The sequence below is a fragment of the Fundulus heteroclitus genome, chromosome 14 (assembly GCF_011125445.2).
Source record: "Fundulus heteroclitus isolate FHET01 chromosome 14, MU-UCD_Fhet_4.1, whole genome shotgun sequence".
NCBI classification, from domain to species: Eukaryota; Metazoa; Chordata; class Actinopteri; order Cyprinodontiformes; family Fundulidae; genus Fundulus; species Fundulus heteroclitus.
In genome coordinates, this window is record NC_046374.1 from 32312322 (window position 1) to 32338322 (window position 26001).

Consider the following 26001-nt stretch of genomic DNA (forward strand, 5'->3'; position numbering starts at 1 on the left):
ATGAAGTCAGACTGTAGATGTTGCTGGTTGTGTGTTGCTGATGCTGGAGCTGATGTGTTGCTGACTCTCCTCCTCTGTCTCCTCTCACAGGGAGAAGATGATCTGCATGATCCTGCTGCTCATCATCCTCAACTCATGTCTCTGTGGTCAGTTTCCATCTTCTCTTTGTTCAGTCTAAATCCATCAATAATCAGTGAAAAGTCTGTCAGTGAAGGGAACACTTCAATCCTCCAGCTGCATCTGATCAAGCAGTTTGACTTGAAGAGCATCAAGCAGAGCTCTGACAGCACAGAGAGCATCATGGGACAGAAAGCTCTAGAGATGTAGTTTAAAGACTCCCATGTTCCAGTTCTCAGTGTGTCTGCTCCTCTCTTTCCCTCTCTGTCTCCTCAGCAGCAACATTTGTAGTGAATGTGACACAGAGCTCCTATCAGGCAGAGGAGAACCACAGCATCACTCTGGAGTGGACCTTCACCACCACACCTGATCGACCCTGGAGGGAGTACCAAATCTACTGCAGAATTGTAATTCCTAGGAAAATATTAATCTGGTATAAGCTCCTAGATGGTGTTGAGGTGGAAGAGCCTTCAGGACGAGTCCAGCTTGACAAAGACGTCCTCAGAGAAGGACGAATCAGACTCCATGTGTCCAGACTGAGGACTGAAGACTCTGGAGAGTATGAGTGTCATGTGTCGGTTGATGATGGTTCTGGTTATGTTACGGGTTATGCACCCTGTCAACTCAACGTCTCTGGTGAGTAGAACGTTTTATAATTTTCACTGATAGTAAAATCCTGAGAACTGTGTTGATGAACAAATGTCTCCATCTAATAGATGAATAAGATTTATAAACTGTATCCCAGTTTTTGAATATGAATAATTAATTAATAGTTAATTATTTCAAGCTTTATCAACTGTTCCCTTTGTTATTCTGCTTTTTGTTATGAGAAACAGAATCCTCTCTAAATATCGTCTCTTTGTTTATTATTATTTTCTACTTCCATGAATAAAACTGACCCGTTTATCTCCACAGAAGCAAAGAATCGACCTGAACCTCCAAACTCAGGAAGTGCAACAAGCAGACCTGGAAACCCGATCAGAACCATTGGACTGTTGCTGTTTCTATCTGTGAAGCTTTTTCTGCTTTAATATTTGCTTCATGCAGAGTTTTCATTGCAGTCGCTGATTCCAGCAAATCATTGAATGTTTTCCTGAACTCCTGAAGCTGACTTCAGCAGCAGCTTTTCCACTTTCTGATGAGGATCATCATCTGCTGTCAGATGGTTATTAGTCAGACTGGTTTCAATCTGCTGATCAGTCAGTGTGCCCTTGAGCAAAGCACTTAACCTCTAGTTGCTCACCGGTAGTTTAACAGGAAGTGTTTCTGCTCTGTCTTATTAAGGTTCTGAAGTGTTCTTCTTATTTCTGTGAAAAAAAACATATTTTTTCAAACCTTTTGCACAAACAAATAAAAACTTAACAAACACATGAAAAGAGTCTATTATTCATATGTTAAAATTTAACTTTATTTAAGAAAGCACAGTTCCTTAAATGTCCAAAGATGTAATGAAGTATTTGTCCTTGTCCCTCAGAGAGAGAAATAAAGAAAGTGAGACTAAAGATATTAGATTGTATATTTCATTGTAAAATGTTAAAGAGAGGGATACATTTCATTAATTACTGATCTGACTGACTTGACACAAAAGATGAAAGAGAAACTTTTAGGGACAATAGAGGAGATATAGCTTAATTTATTTTTTAGTTTTCTTTGTTTATGGACAGAAGATTTGGTTGAAAAGTGGAATTTCTTTTTTTTTCATTGTTTAAAGAGATTTACTTTAAACATATGTTCTTCCATCACAACCTGTATCCTGACATCTTTGCTGTTTGAACACTTCAAAACATCTACAGTCCAGAATTTATGATTAACTTTTCTGTTCCCTGCATCAAGCTTTGATTATTTCAGTGTTTTCCACCATTTCTTAGAGGTTAAAAAGACATTTAGTCAAACTTTGTGATGCAGCAACATCAGAAAACATGAGAGGAGGCAATAATGTGAGAAACCATCAGACTTTGATAAATGTTTCATCTGATTGTCCAGATTTCTAAGCTAAAACTTTGTGTGATCCAAACCTTGACAGATGTGCCTCCAGGTCAGTAAATGTTCATCAAGAAGCCAGAAGCACCAGAAGCTGCTAGATGTTTCATTCTCTGCTGTGTCTGTTGACTGAATCACTGATTTTAGCAGAATGACTCCAGGTTTTCCTCCACAGTTCAGCCTCTGCTCCCTTTGCTTCCTCCCTCCACTGTTTCCATCCAGACTACCTGGATCATTCAGGTTCTGGTTCTGGGAGGACTGCAGCATGTTGGACCTGCAGACTCTCTGCTGTCTGACAGCTTCTGATCTTCCTGTCTGTTCTTGTCCTGAGCCGAGGTCCAGCTCAGTTCCTGCTGCAGGACGTGTTCATGGACACCTCAGAACAGTTCTAGTAGAACTGAGCCCACTGGTACCATGGTAACAGCTGGCCCACCTGGAGGACCTGAGAGTCCAGGGTTAGGTGGACTGAGAGACACAAAACTGTCTCCTTGAGAAGTTCTGGTCCCGTTCAAGATGAAGTCCAGGAGAACTCTGCACCAAGATCTCTTCAGTGGAGATGTTTTAATGATCAGAGTTATTTAACCATAGGAAAAGGTTCTGATCCACTGAGGTCTCACACTCCTCTCAGTAGATTGTGTAAAAATCACTGAACTCATCCTGAAAACTGTCCATCTTCAGACTTCATGAGTTTCACTAAATAAAACCTCAGATTTTCATGATGCCTTCAACCTGCTGCCACCTTGTGGCTGAAACATGTTCCTGCAGCTCAGCGGAGAGAAACAAGCTGCAGGTTTCTGATCCTGTTTCCAGCTCAGTGATCCTGGTGGAGTTTGGACCCTGAGAACTGCTTGATCTGCTAATATTGTGTCTCTGACTGTAACATCTGCAGCAGCTGCACTGATAAAACATGCAGGAGGTGTTTCAAAGCTAATTTTTTTCTGCTAACATATGTAACCAAACCATGGAGAGGAGAAATCCCAAAAGTTTATCTGCTAAAGTAAAAAAAAAAACTCAGTCCAGATCAGGGTCAGCTACAACAGAGAAGAAATTATTGATTTCAGCTGTTTTACATTTTAATGAAGCTCAGAGTTGGTGCTGGCATGGTATGGGCTGATATTCTGGATGATCCAGCTTGACTTGTAAAGGCACCACATAGTGATGTTATAATTATAAGGATTTTTTGCTAAAGCTGGTAGAAAAATACTGTGGATTAAAAATAAAAACACCAGAATTAATAATTTGACAATATTTAATAATCTAAACTGTATGAACCAGCTAACCTTCGCAGAGCACTGTGATGATGTACAAATAAAACTATACGCTGATGACACTGTGTTGTACACATATGCTAAAACAAAGAAGTATTTCACAGCCAACTTAGAAGCCCGATTAGAGCATCTCTAAACTGTTTTATGTATACATTTGATAATAAAGAGTAAAAATGATTTTTAATCTACTGCTGACACCAGATACTAGTATTTCATATTGTGCAGTGACATTTCTTAAAAGTCGAACTCAATTTTCTCCTAAATGTTTCCTGCTTTAGTAGTCATGACAGCATAACTACACAGTTAGCAGCTGACAAACTTACTAAAGCTATGGATAGTGTGATGGAATGGTTTGACCAGTCGTTTGAACACTAACTAGACAAAGAGATCGTTCTTTTCTAAAACAAAGGTAAATACTCCAATGTCAGACATTTTCACCAGGGGTGCAAAGGTTGATATAATATCTGAATTTAAATATCTCTGAGTCAGGTTAGACGGTTATCTTGATTTTAAGAAGCATATCAAGAACTTGACCAAAAAGATGAAGTATAACTTGTCATACTTTAGGCATATTAGACCCTGTCTTTGGTTTTGCTGTAGCTAAGATCATTTAGCATGCTCTAATATTTTCCCACCTGACCTACTGTATCACCTGATGGGGACAAGCTGATGAACCCTCAATCAGACCTTTAGAGTCAGTGTTCAAGCTAGCTTTAAAAGTCCTTGATAGAAAGCAATTTCAGCCCCATCCCTGCAGAATTTTGGGAAAACATTGTTTTTTAAGCATTTTTCAAACCTAAGTCTGATTTACAAGCTCTTAAATGGCCTGGCTCCAGCCTGCTTACTGAACTTTGTTTATCGCTTTGTTGGCTTGATAAGATCTACTCGAGTAGCTTCTCCTAACGACTGTATCTTACCCTTCGCTCCTCAACGTTTGGTCAGTCTGAGTTCTCAGTAAAGGCCACGACACACAGGAACAGTTTTCCTCATGATATCAAAACCTGAACTTCTAAAAGGAACTTTAAAATTAGCTAAAACAATACTAAAAATGTCTCAACAGTGTAACCATTAATTTCTCTGTCCATGGTACTGGCTTTGTGTAAGTATGAATGATTCATTGAATGAACTGATAATGTAGGATTGTTTACAGGTAATGGGTGAGTGTCACATTGAACTGCTTCTGTGTGTTTGCTGTTTTTTTCCTGATGAATGGAGTTAATATGAATTGTGGCCTGGAATAGGGACAGCAGATGAAAATTAGCCTTTGGCTAACTCTGGTACAATCAATCAAATGTAATATTTATGTTTTAAACGTACATGGTCCCTTTTAAATAAACTTAAAAAAAAGCCTGATCAGGTGAAGGGGCTCCACTAAGCCCAGATATTTAACTAATCCAACATTTCTGCTGTTTCTGGAGCAGCAGCTCCTCCTCTTCATCCTCTTCATCACTGCTGCTTGTTCACCATTCAATACAGAAATAAAGAGGTTCTGATGTGGTTCTGGAGGGAAAGCATCAGAACAGAACAAATCAAAGTGAACTGATCCAATCAGCCAGATGTTCCTCATGTTCCAGGATCAGACCTTCAGCTGGAGATGCGCTCAGTTCCTAGATTCACCACCAGGTGGCGCTCCAATACCAGCTGTGATGGGAGAACTGGTCTGAGGTCAGATTTAGTGAGGATCTAGCAGCTGGATTCTCTCTGCTGAGAGATTGAACAAAGTCCTGCTGCTATTGTTGGAGAAACTGGATCAGAAGGAGAACTCTGCTGCTTTAGAGGAATTACTGGAAATATCGGGAAATAAAAAAGAGGCTGGAAATTATTCTGGTAGATTCTGATCTACCAGCAGTCCTGTTTCATCTGCTGATCTCTGATCTTCATGTTCCTGCAGGTCTGAACTGAAACTAACCTGTTAAATGGATCAAAGCTACAATCAGAACTTCTGTTCTCCATCAGATCGGATCAATAATAAAATCTCTGGATAAAGTGGGAGGTTCTGGTCGTCATCCTGTTAACTTTCTGGATCTCCGTTCACATAGAAGCAGCTAATAACTGACTGTCTGTTTCTCTCTTGTTTAGATTAAAGTCTGACAAAAGGATCTGATATTAAAATAGATTTTATTCTGGTTCTGACCCAGTTCAGGTCTGAACATCAGTTTCTTTATCACATCCAGGCACAGAAACAGCAGATCAGTTGATTTACAGCCTGGACTTCTGAATAAACAGAGGATATATCACAATAATGTACAACAGCAATAAAGGCTTAATATTTATAATTTAGTTGTCTTGTTTTATCAAACAGGGAAAAACTTGGATGTGTTGCAGCCTGATTAAAATGATTTGTACTAAAGTTTAGAGTCTGTGAGTCTGTCAACATCTGGATGTTCAGGGAGGTGAGATCCTCACTCAGATGAAGCTGCTGGATGAAGTTTTTAATGAAGCAACAGGAAGAAACACAGCAGCTGATGGCAGTTTAGGAGAAAATCTTCACATAAAGAACAATAAAAACAACAGATGATGAAACATCTGATCAGACAGATCAGATGTTTCAGCAGATTTAATTATTAAAAAAACAACAGTAGTACTAATTCAGCTTGTAACCATGTAGTAAACAAGCAGTTTATCATAATCAAATCAAAAACAATATTAAATATTAAAAAATACAGCTACATCCTGAAATACAAGTGTTCAATCTGTCATTTTCAGCCTATTAGCTGTAGCTACAGCTAGTCATCCTCCTCTTCCTCCTCTTCTTCCTCACTCCTATGACTGGCATTATTCTGCATCAGTTCCACAACTGAAACTGGGCTCATCAGCTAAAAATAACAACAACAACAATGAACATTATAAAATATACAACATGAGAACATAAATACAATAAAGAAATAAGGAAAGTGTTAAATTACAGGAAGAGAATAATTTCCTTCTCTCCATTCCTCTCTACAGAGGAACAGTCTAAGGCAGTTAGTGGCTAAAATAATCCATTAACAATTCCTGCATCTCTCCCACCTTTCAGCTTCAGAGCCTCTCCTTCACTTTCCACATCCATAACATCGCCTGGTTAACTTTTTTTTGTCTTTACAGCATCAAGTTCTTCCTTCACACTTTTGCCAAACTGGACCACAGTCCACCAACCTCTCCACTTTATAATTTGACTTCCCTTCCCTCCCTGACCCCCAGAAAACCCTCCATAAACTGCAGCTGGTACAAAGACAGCAGCTTGCATCATAACATCATCTACTTCCCACCTGAACATTAACTCCACTGGCTTCCTGTCACATTCAGTATAAATCCATCCTATTAACACACAAGGCCGACCACAGCCGTACGCTGTCGTATATTTCTGACTTCATTTCTATCTGAGTGAAAACATGTTCAAAGTTTTTGCTATGCTATTTTTTTACTATTTTATTTAGTACCATGTTTAGCTATAGAGTGATCTTAAGGGGCTTATAAATAAAATGTTCTATGTCAATAAAAGGGGAACCTCACTACTGAAACACTGAAGACAACAGGGAAGTGATTTAAAACTAAAACTGGGACTTTGTGGTTCCACACGCTCAACCATGGATTCAGGACCTCGGTTCTGTAGCTGTTTCACAGGGTGACCAGATCTCAAATGACCAAATGTGAGACAACAGGACGCTTGTGAGGGACAATGCGGGACACACCACCATCACTATGACAACGTGATACATTTCAATTTAACACAGTACAATAATCAGTCTCTGCTTTGCCTATTATTGCACAACTATTAATTATCAGAACTTACGAGTTTATCAAAAGGCATTAGTTAACTTTTTGGAAGTTTATAAAACTGTTACATTTTAGCCCTGTGACTGGAGACCTGTCCAAGATGGACTCTGTTACCCCGTCTCTCCCCCATTGAATGCTGGGAGAGTCTCCAGCCCCCCCCCCCCCCCCCCAACGACCCTGTGTGACCTAGAGCCTTGTTTCACCTCTGGCTACAGCTTGAAGTCACTAACCTGACCCTAGCCAGATGGATTTACCTCCTCTGAGAACAAAAGAGAACAAAGTTCAAGTCCATGAAGTTATTTCTATCTATCAATCTGCTTGATGAGAGCTGAGTGGCAAAGATCTGCTGGACTCCAGGTGAGACTAGAAAAGTAACTTTATATGGTCTCTAACGGTAACCTGACCCTACCCAGATGGATTTACCACCGCTTAGCTCCGCCTAGCTTCACTCACATCCATCTGGGACATCTCCCATAGAGAGTGATTTCTCCAACCCATTTTATTGTCCAGCCAATCAGGATGCAGGGCTGGAGTTTCATAGATGTGACGTAGTGGAGAAGCGACCGTGAGACTGTTTTGATTCAATAGCGGCTCGCATCGAGGAAGCAAATCTATAAATAAAGGACCCGCTGCAGAACATAATGGTGAGAAGAATAAACGCAAAAACATCATCATCCCACATGTTGCTGGAGTCTCTGAAAAACTCAAGAGGATTTTCTCCAAACACAAAATCCCAGTACATTTCAAACCAAACAGGACCCTCAGACAGAGGCTGGTGCATCCCAAGGATAAAACCCCCAAACCTAAGATGAGCAGAGTGGTGTATGCAGTTCAGTCAGTGAGGAATGTTCTGATCTTTATATTGGAGAAACCAAACAACCTCTCCACAGATGCATGGCTCAACACAGGAGAGCTACCTCCTCAGGACAAGACTCTGCTGTCCACCTACACCTAAAGGACAAAGGACACTCTTTTGAGGACCAACATGTTCACATTTTGGACAAAGAAGACAGATGGTTTGAAAGGGGTGTGAAGGAAGCCATCTACGTTAAGAGAGAAAAAACAACCTTAAACAGAGGAGGAGGCCTTAGGTTCCAACTCTCTAAAATTTATAACACAGCAACAGGGTTGATTCCTACCAAACTTCACCTCAATGCTCACCTCCATACAATGAGCACAAGATCACTCCTGTAAGCCCAGTAATGACCCTAACGACACCCCATTACTAAGGGGGGGCCAGTTTTGGTTTAATTTGCATGTTATCTAAGCCATAACAAGGCCTTTGTTGGTCAATAATATAAACCTTGGACCTCCACACAACTCCAGACATTTGAATTGAGAAAGCTTCCTGGATGGGAAGCAAAACGTCTTCAAACTTTGGAAAAAAAGTCCAGTTTTGTTTCTTCTTTGGAATGATCATGGCCTGGATGACTGAGAATCTTCACCAGCGTCTGAATAAAAGTTTTGCTTTATTTATAGAACAGGTTTACATTGATATGAAGACATACATGTTCAAGTGATTACAATAATGTTTGATCATAAAAGGATTTATGATGCACAATGAAATAAGTGTGAAAAAAGTAAAAATGAGTAGTTAGTTTTCATGAATGTCTAGTAATCGATTTTTGTAATTTCAGCTATCTTACTGAACAATTACAGTAATAAACAAGGATAAAAACGCAGATGTTAAAACAAAAGAAACTATATGACCTATACATTTAATTAAAAATGTAAAAAAAAACAAAAAAAACATGAACTTGGGAACTAAAAATCGAATCAGAAACTGTCAGCAAACGTTCTGATGAACCCGAACACAGCCACACACACAGAGCCTTGTTTAAGAGTTTTTATAGAAAACTGATGAGTAGTGGAGGATGTGACCGACAGTCTTCACCAGGCTGGGAAGGGATGATGGAGATGGCAGGAGCAGGCGGACCGGAGGTAACTGGAGGACTGCGGGTGCTGCAATGTGGAGCCAGGCAGACGCTGGGAGCCAGGAAGCCTCCTGAGAAAGCGGGAGGGCGCTGGGGTCGGGGAAGAGCCAGCAGCACAGCAGGGAGAGTCACAGGCAGGCACGAGGAGGGTGAGTGAGGCTGAGGTGAGGAGAAGAAGACTGCGAGGAGGGCGATGAGGGACGAAGGCTGGTGCGTGCAGGGGAGCAGCAGGAAGGAGGGATACGAGAGGTGCTTGAGAGCGGTTGTGAGCAGACGATCCGGCGGGTAATAGCAGACTGAGGTAAGCTTATGTAGGGAGGTTGGAAAGAGACCGGCTTAATTAGTAGCAGCAGGTGGCAGGAATCAGTGATGGAGTGAGGAACCGCACTGTATGGGGGGAGGAAGGTGCTGGAAAAATGTCCAGAGTGCAGTAGGCATCACTGCACCCTGACAGGGGCTTGACTGCATCGTTACATCTCTGCACGTCACTCACCTGTCAAGGATAAATATTCATGTTTCTACAACTTAAATTCTGAAGTTCGCTGTAGCTCAGTTTGAAAAATTTAAGAAATTAAAAAAACTTGTAATGTTTTTAAGCCAACTAAAAATTAGCTACTAGAGAAATGCTGAAACTAGCAAGAAAGGCCCTGCGACAGACAGGCGACCTGTCCAGGGTGTACACCGCCTCTCGCCCATTGAAATGCTGGAGATAGGCACCAGCACCCCTCGCGACCCCATGAGGGATAAAGCGAGTAAGAAAATGGATGGATAGCAAGTCAAGATTGTTGCCTTTAATGACAACAAACATCTCTCAGTAAACAGCTGTGCAGTTTGAGTAAATATTCATAGAGTCATTTTTCCTCCTATGTGGATTCTCATGTGTCTGTTTAAATGTGATTTTCGGCTAAATCTTTGTCCACATACATCACAACAGAAAGGCTTCTGTCCTGTATGGATTGTCATGTGTGTGTTTAAATGTGATTTGTGGCTAAATCTTTGTCCACATAGATCACAGCAGAAAGGCTTCTCTCCTGTGTGGATTCTCATGTGTCTGTTTAAATGTGATTTTCGGCTAAATCTTTGTCCACATAGATCACAACAGAAAGGCTTCTGTCCTGTATGGATTGTCATGTGTGTGTTTAAATGTGATTTGTGGCTAAATCTTTGTCCACATAGATCACAACAGAAAGGCTTCTGTCCTGTGTGGATTCTCATGTGTGTGTTTATAGTTGATTTTTGGCTAAATCTTTGTCCACATAGATCACAACAGAAAGGCTTCTCTCCTGTGTGGATTCTCATGTGTGTGTTTAAAGTTGATTTGCAGCTAAATCTTTGTCCACATAGATCACAACAGAAAGGCTTCTGTCCTGTGTGGATTCTCATGTGTCTTCTTAAAACTGATTTATCGTTACATCCTTTTCCACATAGATCACAACAGAAAGGCTTCTCTCCTGTGTGGATTCTCCTGTGTGTGTTTAAATATGATTTGTGGCTAAATCTTTGTCCACATAGATCACAACAGAAAGGCTTCTGTCCTGTGTGGATTTTCATGTGTGTGTTAAAAGCTGATTTATAGATAAATCTTTGTCCACATAGATCACAACAGAAAGGCTTCTGTCCTGTGTGGATTTTCATGTGTCTGTTTAAAGCTGATTTTCGGCTAAATCTTTTTCCACATAGATCACAGCAGAAAAGCTTCTGTCCTGTGTGGATTCTCATGTGTGTGTTTAAATGTGATTTGTTGCTAAATCTTTGTCCACATAGATCACAACAGAAAGGCTTCTGTCCTGTGTGGATTCTCATGTGTGTGTTTATAGTTGATTTTTGGCTAAATCTTTGTCCACATAGATCACAACAGAAAGGCTTCTCTCCTGTGTGGATTCTCATGTGTGTGTTTAAAGTTGATTTGCAGCTAAATCTTTGTCCACATAGATCACAACAGAAAGGCTTCTGTCCTGTGTGGATTCTCATGTGTCTTCTTAAAACTGATTTATCGTTACATCCTTTTCCACATAGATCACAACAGAAAGGCTTCTCTCCTGTGTGGATTCTCCTGTGTGTGTTTAAATATGATTTGTGGCTAAATCTTTGTCCACATAGATCACAACAGAAAGGCTTCTGTCCTGTGTGGATTTTCATGTGTGTGTTAAAAGCTGATTTATAGATAAATCTTTGTCCACATAGATCACAACAGAAAGGCTTCTGTCCTGTGTGGATTTTCATGTGTCTGTTTAAAGCTGATTTTCGGCTAAATCTTTTTCCACATAGATCACAGCAGAAAAGCTTCTGTCCTGTGTGGATTCTCATGTGTGTGTTTAAATGTGATTTGTTGCTAAATCTTTGTCCACATAGATCACAGCAATAAGGCTTCTGTCCTGTGTGGATTCTCATGTGTGTATTTAAATTGGATTTTTGGCTAAATCTTTGTCCACATAGATCACAACAGAAAGGCTTCTGTCCTGTGTGGATTCTCATGTGTCTGTTTGAATGTGATTTGTGGCTAAATCTTTGTCCACATAGATCACAGCAATAAGGCTTCTGTCCTGTGTGGATTCTCATGTGTGTATTTAAATTAGATTTGTGGCTAAAACTTTGTCCACATAGATCACAACAGAAAGGCTTCTGTCCTGTGTGGATTCTCATGTGTGTGTTTAAATGTGATTTTTGGCTAAATCTTTGTCCACATATATCACAGCAGAAAGGTTTCTGTCCTGTGTGGATTCTCATGTGTGTGTTTAAATATGATTTTCTAATAAATGTTTTGCCACAGTCTTTACAGCTAAGCTTCACTCCTGTCTGGACTTTCCTTCGTGAGTCCACATTTTTCTTCTCTGTAGAACATTTCTTATATCCAGAGTCTGACAAGTGCTTCAGCTCAGAGAGAGGGTGCTCTACATCACTGTCCTCTTCATCCTTCTCACTGTCTTCAGCCTCTGAAGAAGTGGAAGCATCTCCATGATTTTGTATTCTGGTGGATTCTTCTCCATCATTCTCTTCTGGAAGCTCTCTGCCTTTAATCTGGTCTGGATAAAGCTGTGAGAGCAGCAGAGACTGTTCATCATCCAGACTCTTTATGGGAGGAGAAGAGACTGGAAACCTGATGGCATTAATCACCTCCTTCCCATTGAGCTGCTCTCCTGGCAGACTGATGTAGACTCCCTTCTGGTTCTCCTTGATGTGGGGGGGCTTTGGATCATGCAGGTCAGCACGAGGTCTGTGGTCTAAAGAAGCTTCTTCTTTAACAATCAGCTTCTGCTTAACATCTGCAGGAAACATTGAAACACATTATGCACATAAAGTATTTTGATGTCAGCTTGAATTGAATATATATTTCTGCAATTTAGTTTGATTTAATTCATTGATTTAACTACTACTTGTTCTTAGTGTTTATTTTATTTTTATTTTTTTTCCCCAGTGTCCTGTCTAGCAATGTGGCAATAGGGATTGATGTCTCAATGCCAGATAGAGCTCGACATATTTTGCTTTTACAAGTGGAGCGAACAGTTTTCGCCATAGTGCTCCGCTTGATTTATGCTTGTAAATAGCTGTATTGTGATTCCTGCAGGGAGAATTTCAAATTATATGGACATTACAATGGGAGAGTAAAGGAAGAACAAGAAGAGAAAAAAAAAGAGAAGAGGTGAAAGAAAGAAGAGATAAAAGGGAGAGAATGATAAAACGTCCTCCGTCTGCTCCATCACCTGGAAAGAGAGATGCAAAAAGAACAGCACAACCAACAGACATAAAGCAACAGATACAATCGAATAACACCTTGATATCATTGCTAAATCATATGTATTATTATTTAAGCTGACATGTGTAATGTGATACCTGAAAAAAGAAAATGAAAGAACATAAATAAATAAATTATAAGCTTTCTGTATATAAGTGAACATTTATTACCTTGGACCCAGCACCTGTGGGAGTTTGTGAGAGTGCACTAGTTTAGGTGAAGATTATCCAGAAATAGCTTGATAGTGGTTGTGGAGAACCAAAGGCCCGCCTTCCCCGAGCACAGAGGCAGGAGTCAGGGGACCCATAACCCCGGACTCCCAAAGGGGCCCCTAAAGCAGGGCGCCCAGGAGGGGCAGACACGGGATATCTGCAACCCCCCCCCCCCACCCAAAGGAAAGAGGAAAGACGACCCCAAGGAAAGAGGAGAGATGACCCCAAGGAAATCCCCCAGCCACCGCAATGCCGACGCCCCCAAAAGCCGCGGGGACGAGCCCATGGGCTCCGCCGGCAGCCAGCCCCGCTGAAGTGGTCCCGACCATGGGCCCTGAGGGCCAGAGGCCCCAGGGGCGCCCCGCACCCGCGGCGGGGGCCCGGCCGCCCCCCAGGGTGCCAGGCCCCACGAAGCAGCCGCCGGGAGTGGGCTGCCCCCCCCCCCCCCCCAGAACCCGCCCCAAACCCGAGGCCCACCAACGCGCCAGAGGGCCAAGGCACCTGCCAGCGCAGCGGAGGAGGGCAGGATGTGGGGGGATGGGCTCCGCACCTATCGGAGACTTGAGATATTCTTGGGAGAGGGAGCGGACCGGACCCATACCTGGAAAAAAAAAAAAAGGAAAACTCATTCACACCATCTCTCCCTAGTGCCCCACTCACCACACACAGATTTAAAAAAAAAAAAAAAAGACGCTGTACACACATTCCCACATAACATTCGCATCCAACACTGACAAGAGGGGGGGGGGTCACCCCAAATCAACTATACGACTGCTTGTGCCCGACCCCCGGCCCCGCCCCCGGACCAGACAGCCCCCGGACCGGGCCCCCCAAAGAGGGGGGGCCAACACGACCCGTACGAGCCACCCAGCCAGAACCCCCCTCACGCCCTAAATACCTAATACCCCCTACCTCCCCCACCTTACCCTAGCCATCCCTGCCCCCCACCCCTCCTGGGGGGAGCAGAGGCGTCAGCCCCAGACCATGCAAGCCGCTGGCTACCCATAGCAGCCCCCCGCCAAGACCCCGGACACAGTGGCCCGCACCTCCTCCAGGCCCCAGACTCCTTGCCTCCATTGGAGAACGAGGGTGTGCAAAAGACCCCCGATCCTCCCTGTGTTTAAAAACTGGGAGCGCCGAAGAGGGTGCACGGCACAGCCCACCCCCCCTCCGGAAGGAAGCTGGTGCCAGCACACCCCCTCCAGGAAACTGCCCAGAACCCTCAATGTCTAAGTGTGAGAGGAGATGAAGGGAGCCGTCCGAGGTGAGGCCCACACAACATAAGCCCCCCAGCCAGACGTCTTCCCCCCACCCATACCATGGCCTACATGAGTGTGCGTTGTGAAAATATTTGGAGTGAAACTGTCTAAGATGCATAATAAAATTGGGGAGAGGGACGTCACCAGAAAGTGGCAACCTCCAGTAACGCCCCCTCCCCAAGGACCTACACGTGTGGCGGTGTGATGGAGCAGGCAGAGGGAGGAGTCCGGGGAAGGGGAGCAAAGGACTGGGAAGCCATCCCAGGGAGCCAGCTCCCCTACTGACTCCAATAGGCACCCCCGCTCCCCGAAAGCCCCACCCAGAGAAGGGGGCCTCGCCAGCGGAACCATCGTAGCCCGGGAGACAGGGAGAGGCCACAGGGCCCGCCAGCCAATCACCCACCAGGACCAACACCTCAACCCCCCCAGCCCACCCACCGAGCCTACTGGCTTTACCCCCCCCCCCCCCAAAAAAAAAAAAAAAAAAAGTTAATAAATAAGAGGGGGGGACCCTGGCCAGAGATGTTAATGACCATGCCCCCCTACCAGCTCAACAGGCCCCGAGGCCCCCCCAGCGCACCAGAGGCTGTTTCTTATGTCTTGTTTGTGTACAGTTCCTTGCAAAAGTTTTCACACCTCTGAATTTTCCATGTTCTTTTGCCTCACAACCTGCCACATAATATGGATTGTTGGATGATTTATTTGATCAATTTAGTTTTCACCATTTCATTTACAGAACATGCAGACAAGTAAAACACAAAATAAACCAACAGAAAACTGGGCGATATGTCCTACAATCAATATAGCGATATAACGGGCAGTTCACCTCGATACCGATTAGTGGACGATAAAACACAAAAACCACAAGCTACTTCAAAGCCAGGGATATTGATGGTATAATCCACCTAGACAATCATGGTGACTGCCCTTATCCCATCTTATTTTTTTCCCAGTGTCCTTTCTGGCAATGTGGCAATAAGAATTGTTCTCTTAATGCCAAAAAGAGCTCAACAGGTTTTACTTTCACTAGTGGAGCAGTACAGCTTTTGCCATAGTCCTCCGCTTGATTTATGCATGTGAATGGTTTTATTATAATTCATGCGGGGGATATCTCAAATTATATGGACATTACAATGTAAAAGTATGAGAGCAAAGGAAGAACAAGAAAAAAGGTGAAAAGGTTAAAGAAAGAGGAGATAAAAGGAAGAGAATGATAAAACGTCTTCAGTCTGCTTCATCACCTGCAAAGAGAGACGCAAAAAGAACAGCACAACCAACGGATATAGTATAACAGACACAATAAAGTAACACCTTGACACCATTGCTGAATTGCATGTATTAGTATTTAATCTGGCATGTATAATGTGGTAGCTGAAATTAAAAAATATGGGCTTTCTGTATGGAAGGGAATCAATTTCAGTGATTACCTACTGGGTCTGGGGCCTGGTATTATTGGATGTGAGTGTTATGTGTGAATGTCGTCCTTTTTTCTTTTTTGAGTCTGTGCATTGCAAGGTCTGAATGAGACTGTGTGTGTGTCCTTTTTGTTTATTTGTCAGGTTCGGGTCTGAACTGCTCCCTCTCCCAAGAACATCTCAAGTCTCGCAGCAGAGCAGCAGAGCAGGGGCCCAGGACATCAGAAACTGTTTTTCTGAGAATGGTGAGGATAAAACTACAGAGGACAGCTGAACAATTAGCCTAGTTGTTCATTCATTTTATGTCTGTAACATTACCAGAGGAGTCACTAGGTTTTAAGGACGGGGGGGTTATTGTTCTATAAAAATAATAAAACAATATAAACTAATACAAAATAGATACAATGATATGTTAAAATAAATTAAAATAAACTTCTCAAACTGAGCTGAAAGCCAAGGAGAAATAATGTTTCAAGAGCTGATTTAAAAACATTTGTTTGATTTGTTATAGCAGCTTATTCCAAAGTTTGGGGGTAGCAGCTGAAAACGTTGCTTACCTCTCAACTTGCTCTTAGGCTTTGGGATAATTGACAGTAACTACACTGCCAGCCTCAATGAGTGTGACGGAGCATACGCTTGAATCAGGTCAGATACTGAGACCATGACCTTGTGAACACTTAAAAACAAATAAAGAACTTCAAAATCAATTTGGAAATTAACTGGAACCCAATGTAGAGATATCTAAACAGAAGTGATAAGTTCTCATTTCTTTGCATCAGGTAAATGACGAGAGAATTTGTTGATTGAAATATAGTGTTAAGTCAGATAAACAGCATTATATAGTGATGTTCTCTGGATGTTTATTTATTTCTGTTAATAAATTCTTGATCTTGAAGAGAAGTTGTCACTCCTTTATTCTATATTTGGGCAGAGTTTGCTGTTAAAAGAACGTCAGTGGTTGAATCATTCCTTTCAACTATTGTCCTGATATCAGCTGTTTGGGCTGATATTCACCAGACAGTACCTAACAGACAAAAAGTTATTTATTAAACATTAACCAACTTAAAACAATGTGTAATAACAACAATAAAGACTAATTTCTCTTTAACATTGTCCTAAAAAACATGGCTGGATGAATTTTTGGATATGAACCCAATGGGTAAAGGCTTGGTGTCAACCATATATGGCAACTCTGTCAGTTGGCCGTTTGAAAAACCTATGAGAGGAAGAACTAGAGGAATCCTTCATGGATGAAGTCTGGCAGGCTGCAGTTGAAAGAATTCACTCCTCATCAATCTGCATCAGACATGGCCAGCTGCAGTTTAAGGTGCTGCACAGGCTGCACTTTTCTCCAAGTAAAATAGTAAGAATACATCTAATAAAGTTTTTTAGAAAACAAGGATCAGGCTCCTATAACTCCCAAAATAACCCCTAATAAAGTTTTTATCAAACATATCACAGAGCACTACAGTGAAAGCAGTAATGCTCCACTTGTGAAAGTAAACCTGTTGGCCTCTCCTTGGCATCAAGACAGCAATTCTTGGTGCTCCACAACCAGACAGGACACATAAAACACTGACAGAATCAAGGCTGCCAGACAACCGGCGCCACCGGGTCCTCAGACTACCACCAGCAACCAAAGCAGGTGGAGTGTCTTGCTCAAGGGCACAACGACAGAGGATCGGTGTGGGGGTTCAAACTGCCAACCCACCAGTTAAAGGAAAAACTCCAAGCTCCTCCCCCACTGTCCATCAACCATCTGGGAGATCCAGTTTGTTTTGTGGTTCCTGGTGAAAACATCTGTGGACCAACCTGATCAGAAACTGGGATCTGAAGATTTATTTAGTATTTCCCCCAAAGCGGATGAGTTTTACTTTGCCTCCATATCTGACTGTGAAACTGGGATCCTGGCTGAGTTTGTTCCAGCAGCAGGAGCAGCTTTGTGTTTCCTCACAGACCAGCAGACTCTAGCATGAACACTTGACCTAGAGAGTCAGGAGATCTGAACTGGAGCCTCTAGTCAGAGGTTGAAGAAATAGGATGGGAGCACGTAGAGTCAGACTGAGCTGACATTTTGTCTGATAGGAAGCTGATGAATCCACAGAGTTTTGGCCTTTAGCTACAACACAGGACACACAAACAAAGTAAACCAATCCTTACTGTTGATAGGAGCAGCAGTTAATGGAAACCTGCCATCAGTCTCCTCCTTCACAAGGAGCTGCTCTCCTTCCTGACGGGCCCCGGGTTCCTCCTGTTCCTCCTTTGTGTGGAGGGGCTCTGACTCCTGCTGCTCCCCCTCAGGACTCTGTTCTTCAGGAGCCTCTTCTTTAACATCTGCAGCCAACACTGAAACACATTACATGCTTTATGAACAACTAGATCATTACAATGTTACAATGATGGGAAAGATTCAGTTTAGAGAAAAAGATTTGATCAGCAGTGTAGAGAAAACTGAACCTCAGGAACTGACAGTTTCACCCTAGAAATGATCACCGGTAACTTTAGCATCATTGTGTTGTGGGAATTTTAATGTAATTATTCTGTTAAAAACATTTAATAATGGCTAAAATAGATAGAATAAGACGAGCTATAATGTGACAGTTAAACATCGATATATAAATATATATTTGTTATATGATTATATATTTGTAGCTGATCAATTGAACAGTTAATATATAAAAGGCTTTTTATTAGTTTGTTGCATTTAATGGCACAGTTTTATATTATTAGCTACTTTTTGACCCAGTATTTATTTAAGTGAGTCGCTGATTTATTTCTTTATATATTCTAAATGTTGGCAGGATTGGTCCTCCATACTCAACAGCCAGAAGAAAACACGTGACCCTCTTTCTAAACAATATAAACCAAAAAGCGTTTTTTAGGGGATTTTTTCCAAGCACAAAGAAACGCTTGATACTAAACGGTGCTACTTGCTAAGCTAGCATTAGCACCTCCTATGCTACTTGCTAAGCTAGCATTAGCACCTCCTATGCTACATGTTAAGCTAGCATTAGCACCTCCTATGCTAGATGCTAAGCTAGCATTAGCACCTCCTACGCAGAGCTGCAGGCTTAGCCAGTTTTCTGGGGGAAACCCTGGTCCGTGTACCTTCAGATTTTTTTCCGGAAAACCAAAACGGAAAACGGAAACTACTTCCGTTTTCTCGTTTTTCCTTTTAAAATAAAAAACGGGAAAATGGAAAACAAAGCCGTTTTTCCGTTTTTGTCAACACAATTTAGAAACGGAAAACCAGAAAAACTTAATGAAAAAAACGGCCCGTTTTTCGATTTTGCCCATTAATTTTTCCATTTTCTTTTTAAGATTGAAAGACGAAGAAGGTCTTCACGGCTGGCCCGGAAGTGCAGAAAAATATTTCAAAATAAAAGCCTAGATGTACGCGTAACATAATGCAAGCCTGAAAAAAAAAATAATGAAGCGGAGAGATATCTTTTGAATAAAAAGAGAACCTTTTTACGTTGCAACATGATAGTTTATCGTAAAAAACGTGAGCTTTATTACGTTATTGTGTGTTTTATTGTTTTGGGGGGGGGGGGTGTAATGTCTTGGCAGGATGAAGGTTGAGATGAAAACCTGTTGCTGTTAAATGTGACAACAAATATTATGTAATGTAAAAATCTAAAATAGCATGAATATGGGGAAAACTCAGCAGAATGAACTTATTTTTAATCAGTTGAATGATTAAAATTTGTTTATTGAAGCAGCAACATCCCTACCAGTAGTATAATGTCACCTTGTGGGGATTTAGTATAAGCAGTTGTTTAAGTAAATAATGTAACAGTTCAATAAAATATTAACCACTTGGTCTCATATAAATGTGTGAAATAACCACAAATCTTCAATATTTCAAGCCAAAATAAATATTAAAATTCTTAGTACCTTAAGGGAAATTTAAATATATATATATAAAAAAAATCAATCAAAAATATAGTAGAAGAATGTGAGCTGCTGGCAGGAAGGATCTTGAGGAGCTATCATCTTAAAGAACATGAAGAAGTCCCTTGCTCTTTTGATTCTTCACTGTGTTTTGGAGAGGAGGAAGTTATCCATCATCTTCGGCAGCTTATGCAGCATTTTTTTCTGGACAATCAGCTCAGCGGTTCCGGTAGTTGATCCTCAGCACAGGACCAGCTTTCTGGATCGGTTCTTTCAGCAAATGAGCAAATAATTGCACTTTCTAAAAAAGACTTAGAAAAGCTAGGCAATGCAGCTTATCTAGCTATTGGTTAGATTGGATCTCAGTGTCCTTATGAATAAGAATCTCCATCTATAGGCTATTCAATAAGGGAGATTGTAACACTTTTTTAGTAAAAATGTAATCAAAAATTTCCATCAAGGAGAGAGGAAGTACTGAGGAACTCCCGTGAAAGCCGCTATAGATGCTTTTCTAGCCCAGACAGGGAACAGTTTCACTTTTTAATTAGCATCTTTTCTATGGAAAATAGGAAATATATGAGGCACTCTATCCCCCTGGCTGTAGGGGAGACCGGGGCTAGTTGTCACATTGCAATTATCTTCTCCATCAGAAGGTGCAACCAAAAAGTGGAATACTAGTTTTCTTCCTTTGCATGGTCAGGTCTCACGGACTGAGTGAGAAGAGGACAGGACATTGTAAGTTGAAATGAGCACCAATTGATGATTTCCCACTATTCCACTTTTAAAATTACCTTCATTCAGATAAAAATTCTAGCAGTTATACATATGGACTTGTTAAAGTAGATATTAAGGCATCCGGTCATACCTCAGTCATTGTTCTGATTAAGCCTAACATTAAGATAGAGCTATTCAATTAAATTTTATTTATATAGCGCCAATTCATGAAACATGTCATCTCAAGACACTTTAAAAAGTCAAATTCAATCATATTATACAGATTGGTCAAAAAAAAAGTCCTATATAAGGGAACCAGTTGATTGCATCAAAGTCTCGACAAGCAGCATTCACTCCTGGAGAACCGTAGAGCTCGTTTTTCCTTTTAAAATAAAAAACGGGAAAATGGAAAACAAAGCCGTTTTTCCGTTTTTGTCAACACAATTTAGAAACGGAAAACCAGAAAAACTTAATGAAAAAAACGGCCCGTTTTTCGATTTTGCCCATTAATTTTTCCATTTTCTTTTTAAGATTGAAAGACGAAGAAGGTCTTCACGGCTGGCCCGGAAGTGCAGGAAAATATTTCAAAAATAAAAGCCTAGATGTACACGTAACATAATGCAAGTCTGAAGAGAAATAATGAAGCGGAGAGATTTCTTTTGAATAAAAAGAGAACCTTTTTACGTTGCAACATGATAGTTTATTGTAAAAAACGTGAGCTTTATTACGTTATTGTGTGTTTTATTGTTTGGGGGGGGGGGGGTGTAATGTCTGGGCAGGATGAAGGTTGAGATGAAAACCTGTTGCTGTTAAATGTGACAACAAAGATTATGTAATGTAAAAATCTAAAATAGCATGAGTATGGGGAAAACTTAGCAATTAACTTATTTTTAATCAGTTGAATGATTAAAATTTGTTTTTTGAAGCAGCAACATCCCTACCAGTAGTATAACGTCACCTTGTGGGGATTTGGTATAAGCAGTTGTTTAAGTAAATAGTGTAACACTTCAATAAAATAGTAACCACTTGGTCTCATATAAATGTGTGAAATAACCACAAATCTTCAATATTTCAAGCCAAAATAAATATTAAAAATTCTTAGTACCTTAAGGGAAATTTAAATATATTAAAAAAAATCAATCAAAAATATAGTAGAAGAATGTGAGCTGCTGGCAGGAAGGATCTTGAGGAGCTATCATCTTAAAGAACATGAAGAAGTCCCTTGCTCTTTTGATTCTTCACTGTGTTTTGGAGAGGAGGAAGTTATCCATCATCTTCAGTAGCGCCAATTCATGAAACATGTCATCTCGAGACACTTTAAAAAGTCAAATTCAATCATATTATACAGATTGGTCAAAAAAAAGTCCGATATAAGGGAACCAGTTGATTGCTTCAAAGTCCCGACAAGCAGCATTCACTCCTGGGGAAGCGTAGAGCCACAGGGAGAGTCTTCTGCATTGTACATGGCTTTGCAGCAATCCCTCATACTGAGCAAGCATGAAGCGACAGTGGGAAGAAAAACCTCCGGCAGAACCAGGCTCAGTATGAACGGTCATCTGCCTCGACCCACTGGGGCTTAGAGAAGACAGAGCAGAGACACAACAGGAGAGACAAAAAAGCACAGAAGCACACATTGATCCAGTAATCTGTTCAACATTAGATGGTAGTAGTGGGTGAGCCGTCTTACCCTGGATGATGTCACAGCTAACAGAACGTCAGACTATGAAGAAAAAGAGAGAACAAAAAGTCAAAAGCTGAAATGACAACAGTCATTTCAATGCAATGCAAAACTGGAGAACAGGAGAAATCAGTAGAGTGAGAAAAATAGGCCCTGATGTCCTCCAGTAGCCTAAGCCTATAGCAGCATAACTATAGAGGTAGCTCAGGGTAACATGAGCCACTCTAGTTATAAGCTTTGTCAAAAAGGAAAGTTTTAAGATTAGTCTTTAAAGTAGCATTAGCAAAAAAAAAGCTAGCATTAGCAAACATGATCATTTTGGGGCAAGTTGTCACATGTAACAACTTACCCCAAAATGATCATTTTTAAAAATAATTTAAATCCATACATCCTACTAAATATTTTACATTTTTTTTACAGAAAAAAGAGCGATTTAAAAGAGGACAAAGTGAGAAGATGGTCCGGAGTTATAAAAGAAAAACAGAGCATGGCCGTGCAGCACCTGACGTGATGCTGAGGGCAGTTAGGCAGGTGACCCTAGGTCACAAGTCGAACAGGAGTGCAGCGAAGGACTTTAATGTCCGTACTTTGGGGTGATACTGTAAAACATTCACACCAGTGGAAACTCAGGGTCAGACAGCTATCAATCAATGTTTCATAATATTTCAATTTATTTCATATGATGCATGTACTCCTGGCAATTCAATCTACATAAGCTATGCCAAAACTGCAACTCAGATGAGGAGTCTGACTCTGAGATTTTCTTTTGTTTGTATTCAAAGTTTAAGTGTCAGTTTCGTAATGCATGTTGCATATTTATTTCATAAATAGTAAAAGTGAGTTATTGTCATTTATTCACTTAACATAAAAAAATAACAACAAAATTAATTTTGCCCTTTTTTTTATTGGTCGCAAAACCCCGTGTGACATCTTACCCAATATAGTGTGACAACTTACCCTTTGGAGGGGCAACTTGTCACATGGTGACAATCTCCATTAGATCGCTTATAACTCAGCACAGAAATAGGGTTTATAAAAAATACACAACTACAAAATATATACCTCAGACTTTGCTCTTTCATCTGGTACATATGTTTTTTATATATGGTGTTTTGATTCCAATATTTATGTATGAGTGTAAAAAGTGCCCCGGTCTCCCCTATTGTTTTCGTTGTTGGTGAAGATAAATCAATAAAAACAACTTTGTTTCTCTGTTAGCTTCAACAATATATACTGTTCACTAAAAACAAGACACATATAGACAGTAATCCTATGTGAAGGTCGGTTTTGCTTGATGAGAAAAATCTTCAAATAAACTTTGCTTCCATATTTTTGTATACAGCATTTGATCAGCCTTTGTGTTTCATGTTCCACCAATAAAACACACAATAATGTAATAAAGCTCACGTATCTACAATAAACTATCATGTTGCAACCTAAAAAGGTCCTCTTTTTATTCAAAAGAAATCTCTCCGCTTCATTATTTTTCTTCAGACTTGCATTATGTTACGTGTACATCTAGGCTTTTATTTTGAAATATTTTCCTGCACTTCCGGGCCAGCCGTGAAAGCGTCTTCGTCTTTCAATCTTAAAAAGAAAATGGAAAAAAGAATCGGCGAAATCGAAAAACGGGCCGTTTTTTTCATTACGTTTTTCTGGTTTTCCATTTCTAAATTGTGTTGACAAAAACAGAAAAACGGCTTTGTTTTCCAATTTCCCGTTTTTTATTTTAAATGGAAAAACGAGAAAACGGAAGTAGTTTCCGTTTTCCGTTTTGGTTTTCCGGAAAAAAATCGAATTGCCTGAAGGTACACGGACCCCTGCCGCTCTTTGAGCTCCTGGGTCCGTGTAAAACGAAAAACAGAAACTACTTCCGTTTTGCCGTTTTTCCATTTAAAATCAAAAACGGAAAAACGAGAAACAAAGCCGTTATTCGTTTGTCACCATAATAAAAACGGCCCGTTTTTCGATTTCGCCAATTCCTTTTTCTATTTTCTTTTTCAGATTGGAAGACGAAGACAGTTTCACGGCTGGCCCGGAAGTGTTGGAAAATATTTCAAAATAAAAGCCTAGCTGTACGCGTAACATAATGCAAGCCTGAAAAAAAAATACTGAAGCGGAAAGATGTCTTTTGAGTAAAAAGAGGACATTTTTACGTTGTAAAATCCTAGTTTACGTAAAAAACGTGAGCTTTATTACGTTATTGTGTGTTTTATTGTTGGAGGGGGGGGGGGGCGGTAATGTCTGGGCAGGATGAAGGTTGAGATGAAAACCTGTTGCAGTTAAATGTGACAACAAAGATTATGAAATTGTGGCAGGAAGAGGTATAGGCTGCACCTGCTGGCGGGGTGATTGTAAGCGGGCCAATAGCGCCAGAGGGCGCTCAGTATAAAAACAGAGGTGAGCTCCAGTCTGAGACTCGGAGGAAGCTAACTGCATGGTCGGCTCGAGGGAGGAAGCAGGAATTCGAGAGTGAACGGAACAAACAAGGCGGTAGGATTTGAATTTTGGCGGTTAGCATAAACTGTACATTGACTGTAGCTACATGGCTTCTACATCAGGAGGAAATAGTGGGAATGAGATGGAATGGATGATTTCTAGATCATCACGAATGAAAAGAACAATTAAGAAAAGACAAGAAAGAGCAAGAAGTTGGTCAGAAGAAAGTGAGACAAGAGCAGACATTAGCAAAAGAACAAAAACAAATGAAAGGGCGAATTCAGATGAACACAGTCAAGTTAATTTAGAAGCAGAATATAAAGTTGTGGTAGAATTCAAGCAAGAGGGGGGAGCTATACATCCCATAAAACTGACTAAAGCAATAGAGGCAGAAATAGGAAAAATAAAAATGGCTAGAATCATGAACAACAGAAGAGTGCTGATACATGCTAACAGCGAATCACAGCAACAAAAGATCATGAAAATGAAAAACCTAATGGGGGAAAGAGTTAGAACTCATATACCAGGATTGTTAGCGAGGCTAAGAGGAGTGATTTCAGGAGTTCCGCTGGAAATGACAATGGAAGATGTAAAAGCAGAAATCAAAGGAGGGAAAATAACAGATTCCACTAGGATTAAAAGTAAAAGAGACGGAGAACTTAAAGATACTATGGCAGTAATTTTACAGTTTGAAAATAGTATGCCTGGAAATATCCAGCTGGGTTACATGAACTATAGAGTTAGAGAGTATATCCCTAAACCCCTCCGCTGTTTCAAGTGTCAAAGAATGGGACACACTGCAAAGGAATGCAAAGGAAAAATCAGGTGTGCAAGATGTGGAGGTCCACATGAATATGGAAAATGTGAGAAAGATGCAAAAATCAAATGTTGTAATTGTGGAGGAGAACATAGTGCAGCTTATGGTGGATGTCAAATACAAAAGGAAGCTAGGGAAGCTCAAAGAGTTAAAATTACAGAAAGAATTTCATATGCTGAAGCCTTAAAAAGAGTAAAAGACAGTAATAGAGGAATGGGAGAAACAGGTCAAAGAAACTCAGCTTGGAATATAAATCAAGTGCAGAACGGGCAGAGACAAATACTGGCTCCAAATCCAAATATCCAAAATGCATGCTTGCATAAATGTAGAGTGGATGAAGATACGATGGTGGTGAAAAAAGAAAACTTCGTAGCATTTATATGCCATATTGTTAATGTAACAGTGCAAATGAAGAAGAAAAGTGATAAAATAAAGGAAATAGTTACAGCAGCTGGAAGATTTTTAGATATGAAAGAAATACAAGCAGATCAAATACATACCATTCTAAGTGCCACTGAAACTACAGGAAATACCCAGGACTAGGATTCAAGTGTTCTTTTTAATGGTTCTATATATACTTCAATGGAATGCTCGAAGCTTAATAGCCAATGGACAAGAATTTAAAAAGTATATTTATGAATTAGAAATAATACCTGATATTATATGTATACAAGAAACATGGTTAAAACCAAATCTAGATTTTAAGATCCCTGGATATAACATGGAAAGACAGGATAGAAGTGATTGTAATGGAGGAGGATGTGCTACCTTAATTAAAGATGGAA

General features: G+C 40.6%; 2 protein-coding genes across 4 annotated transcripts in view; both read right to left on the minus strand.

Annotated features, from left to right (window-relative positions):
* Positions 1-26001, minus strand: part of LOC110368156 (ICOS ligand) — a 502595-nt gene that overhangs the window by 13846 nt on the left and 462748 nt on the right. The window lies entirely within an intron of this gene.
* Positions 8969-11755, minus strand: LOC118565819 (oocyte zinc finger protein XlCOF6-like; the record flags this gene model as incomplete). The annotated part of the gene is made up of 2 exons (XM_036146841.1): positions 8969-9361; positions 10079-11755. Coding segments are annotated over 2 exons (2070 nt in total), but the record flags the coding sequence as incomplete, so codon positions are not given.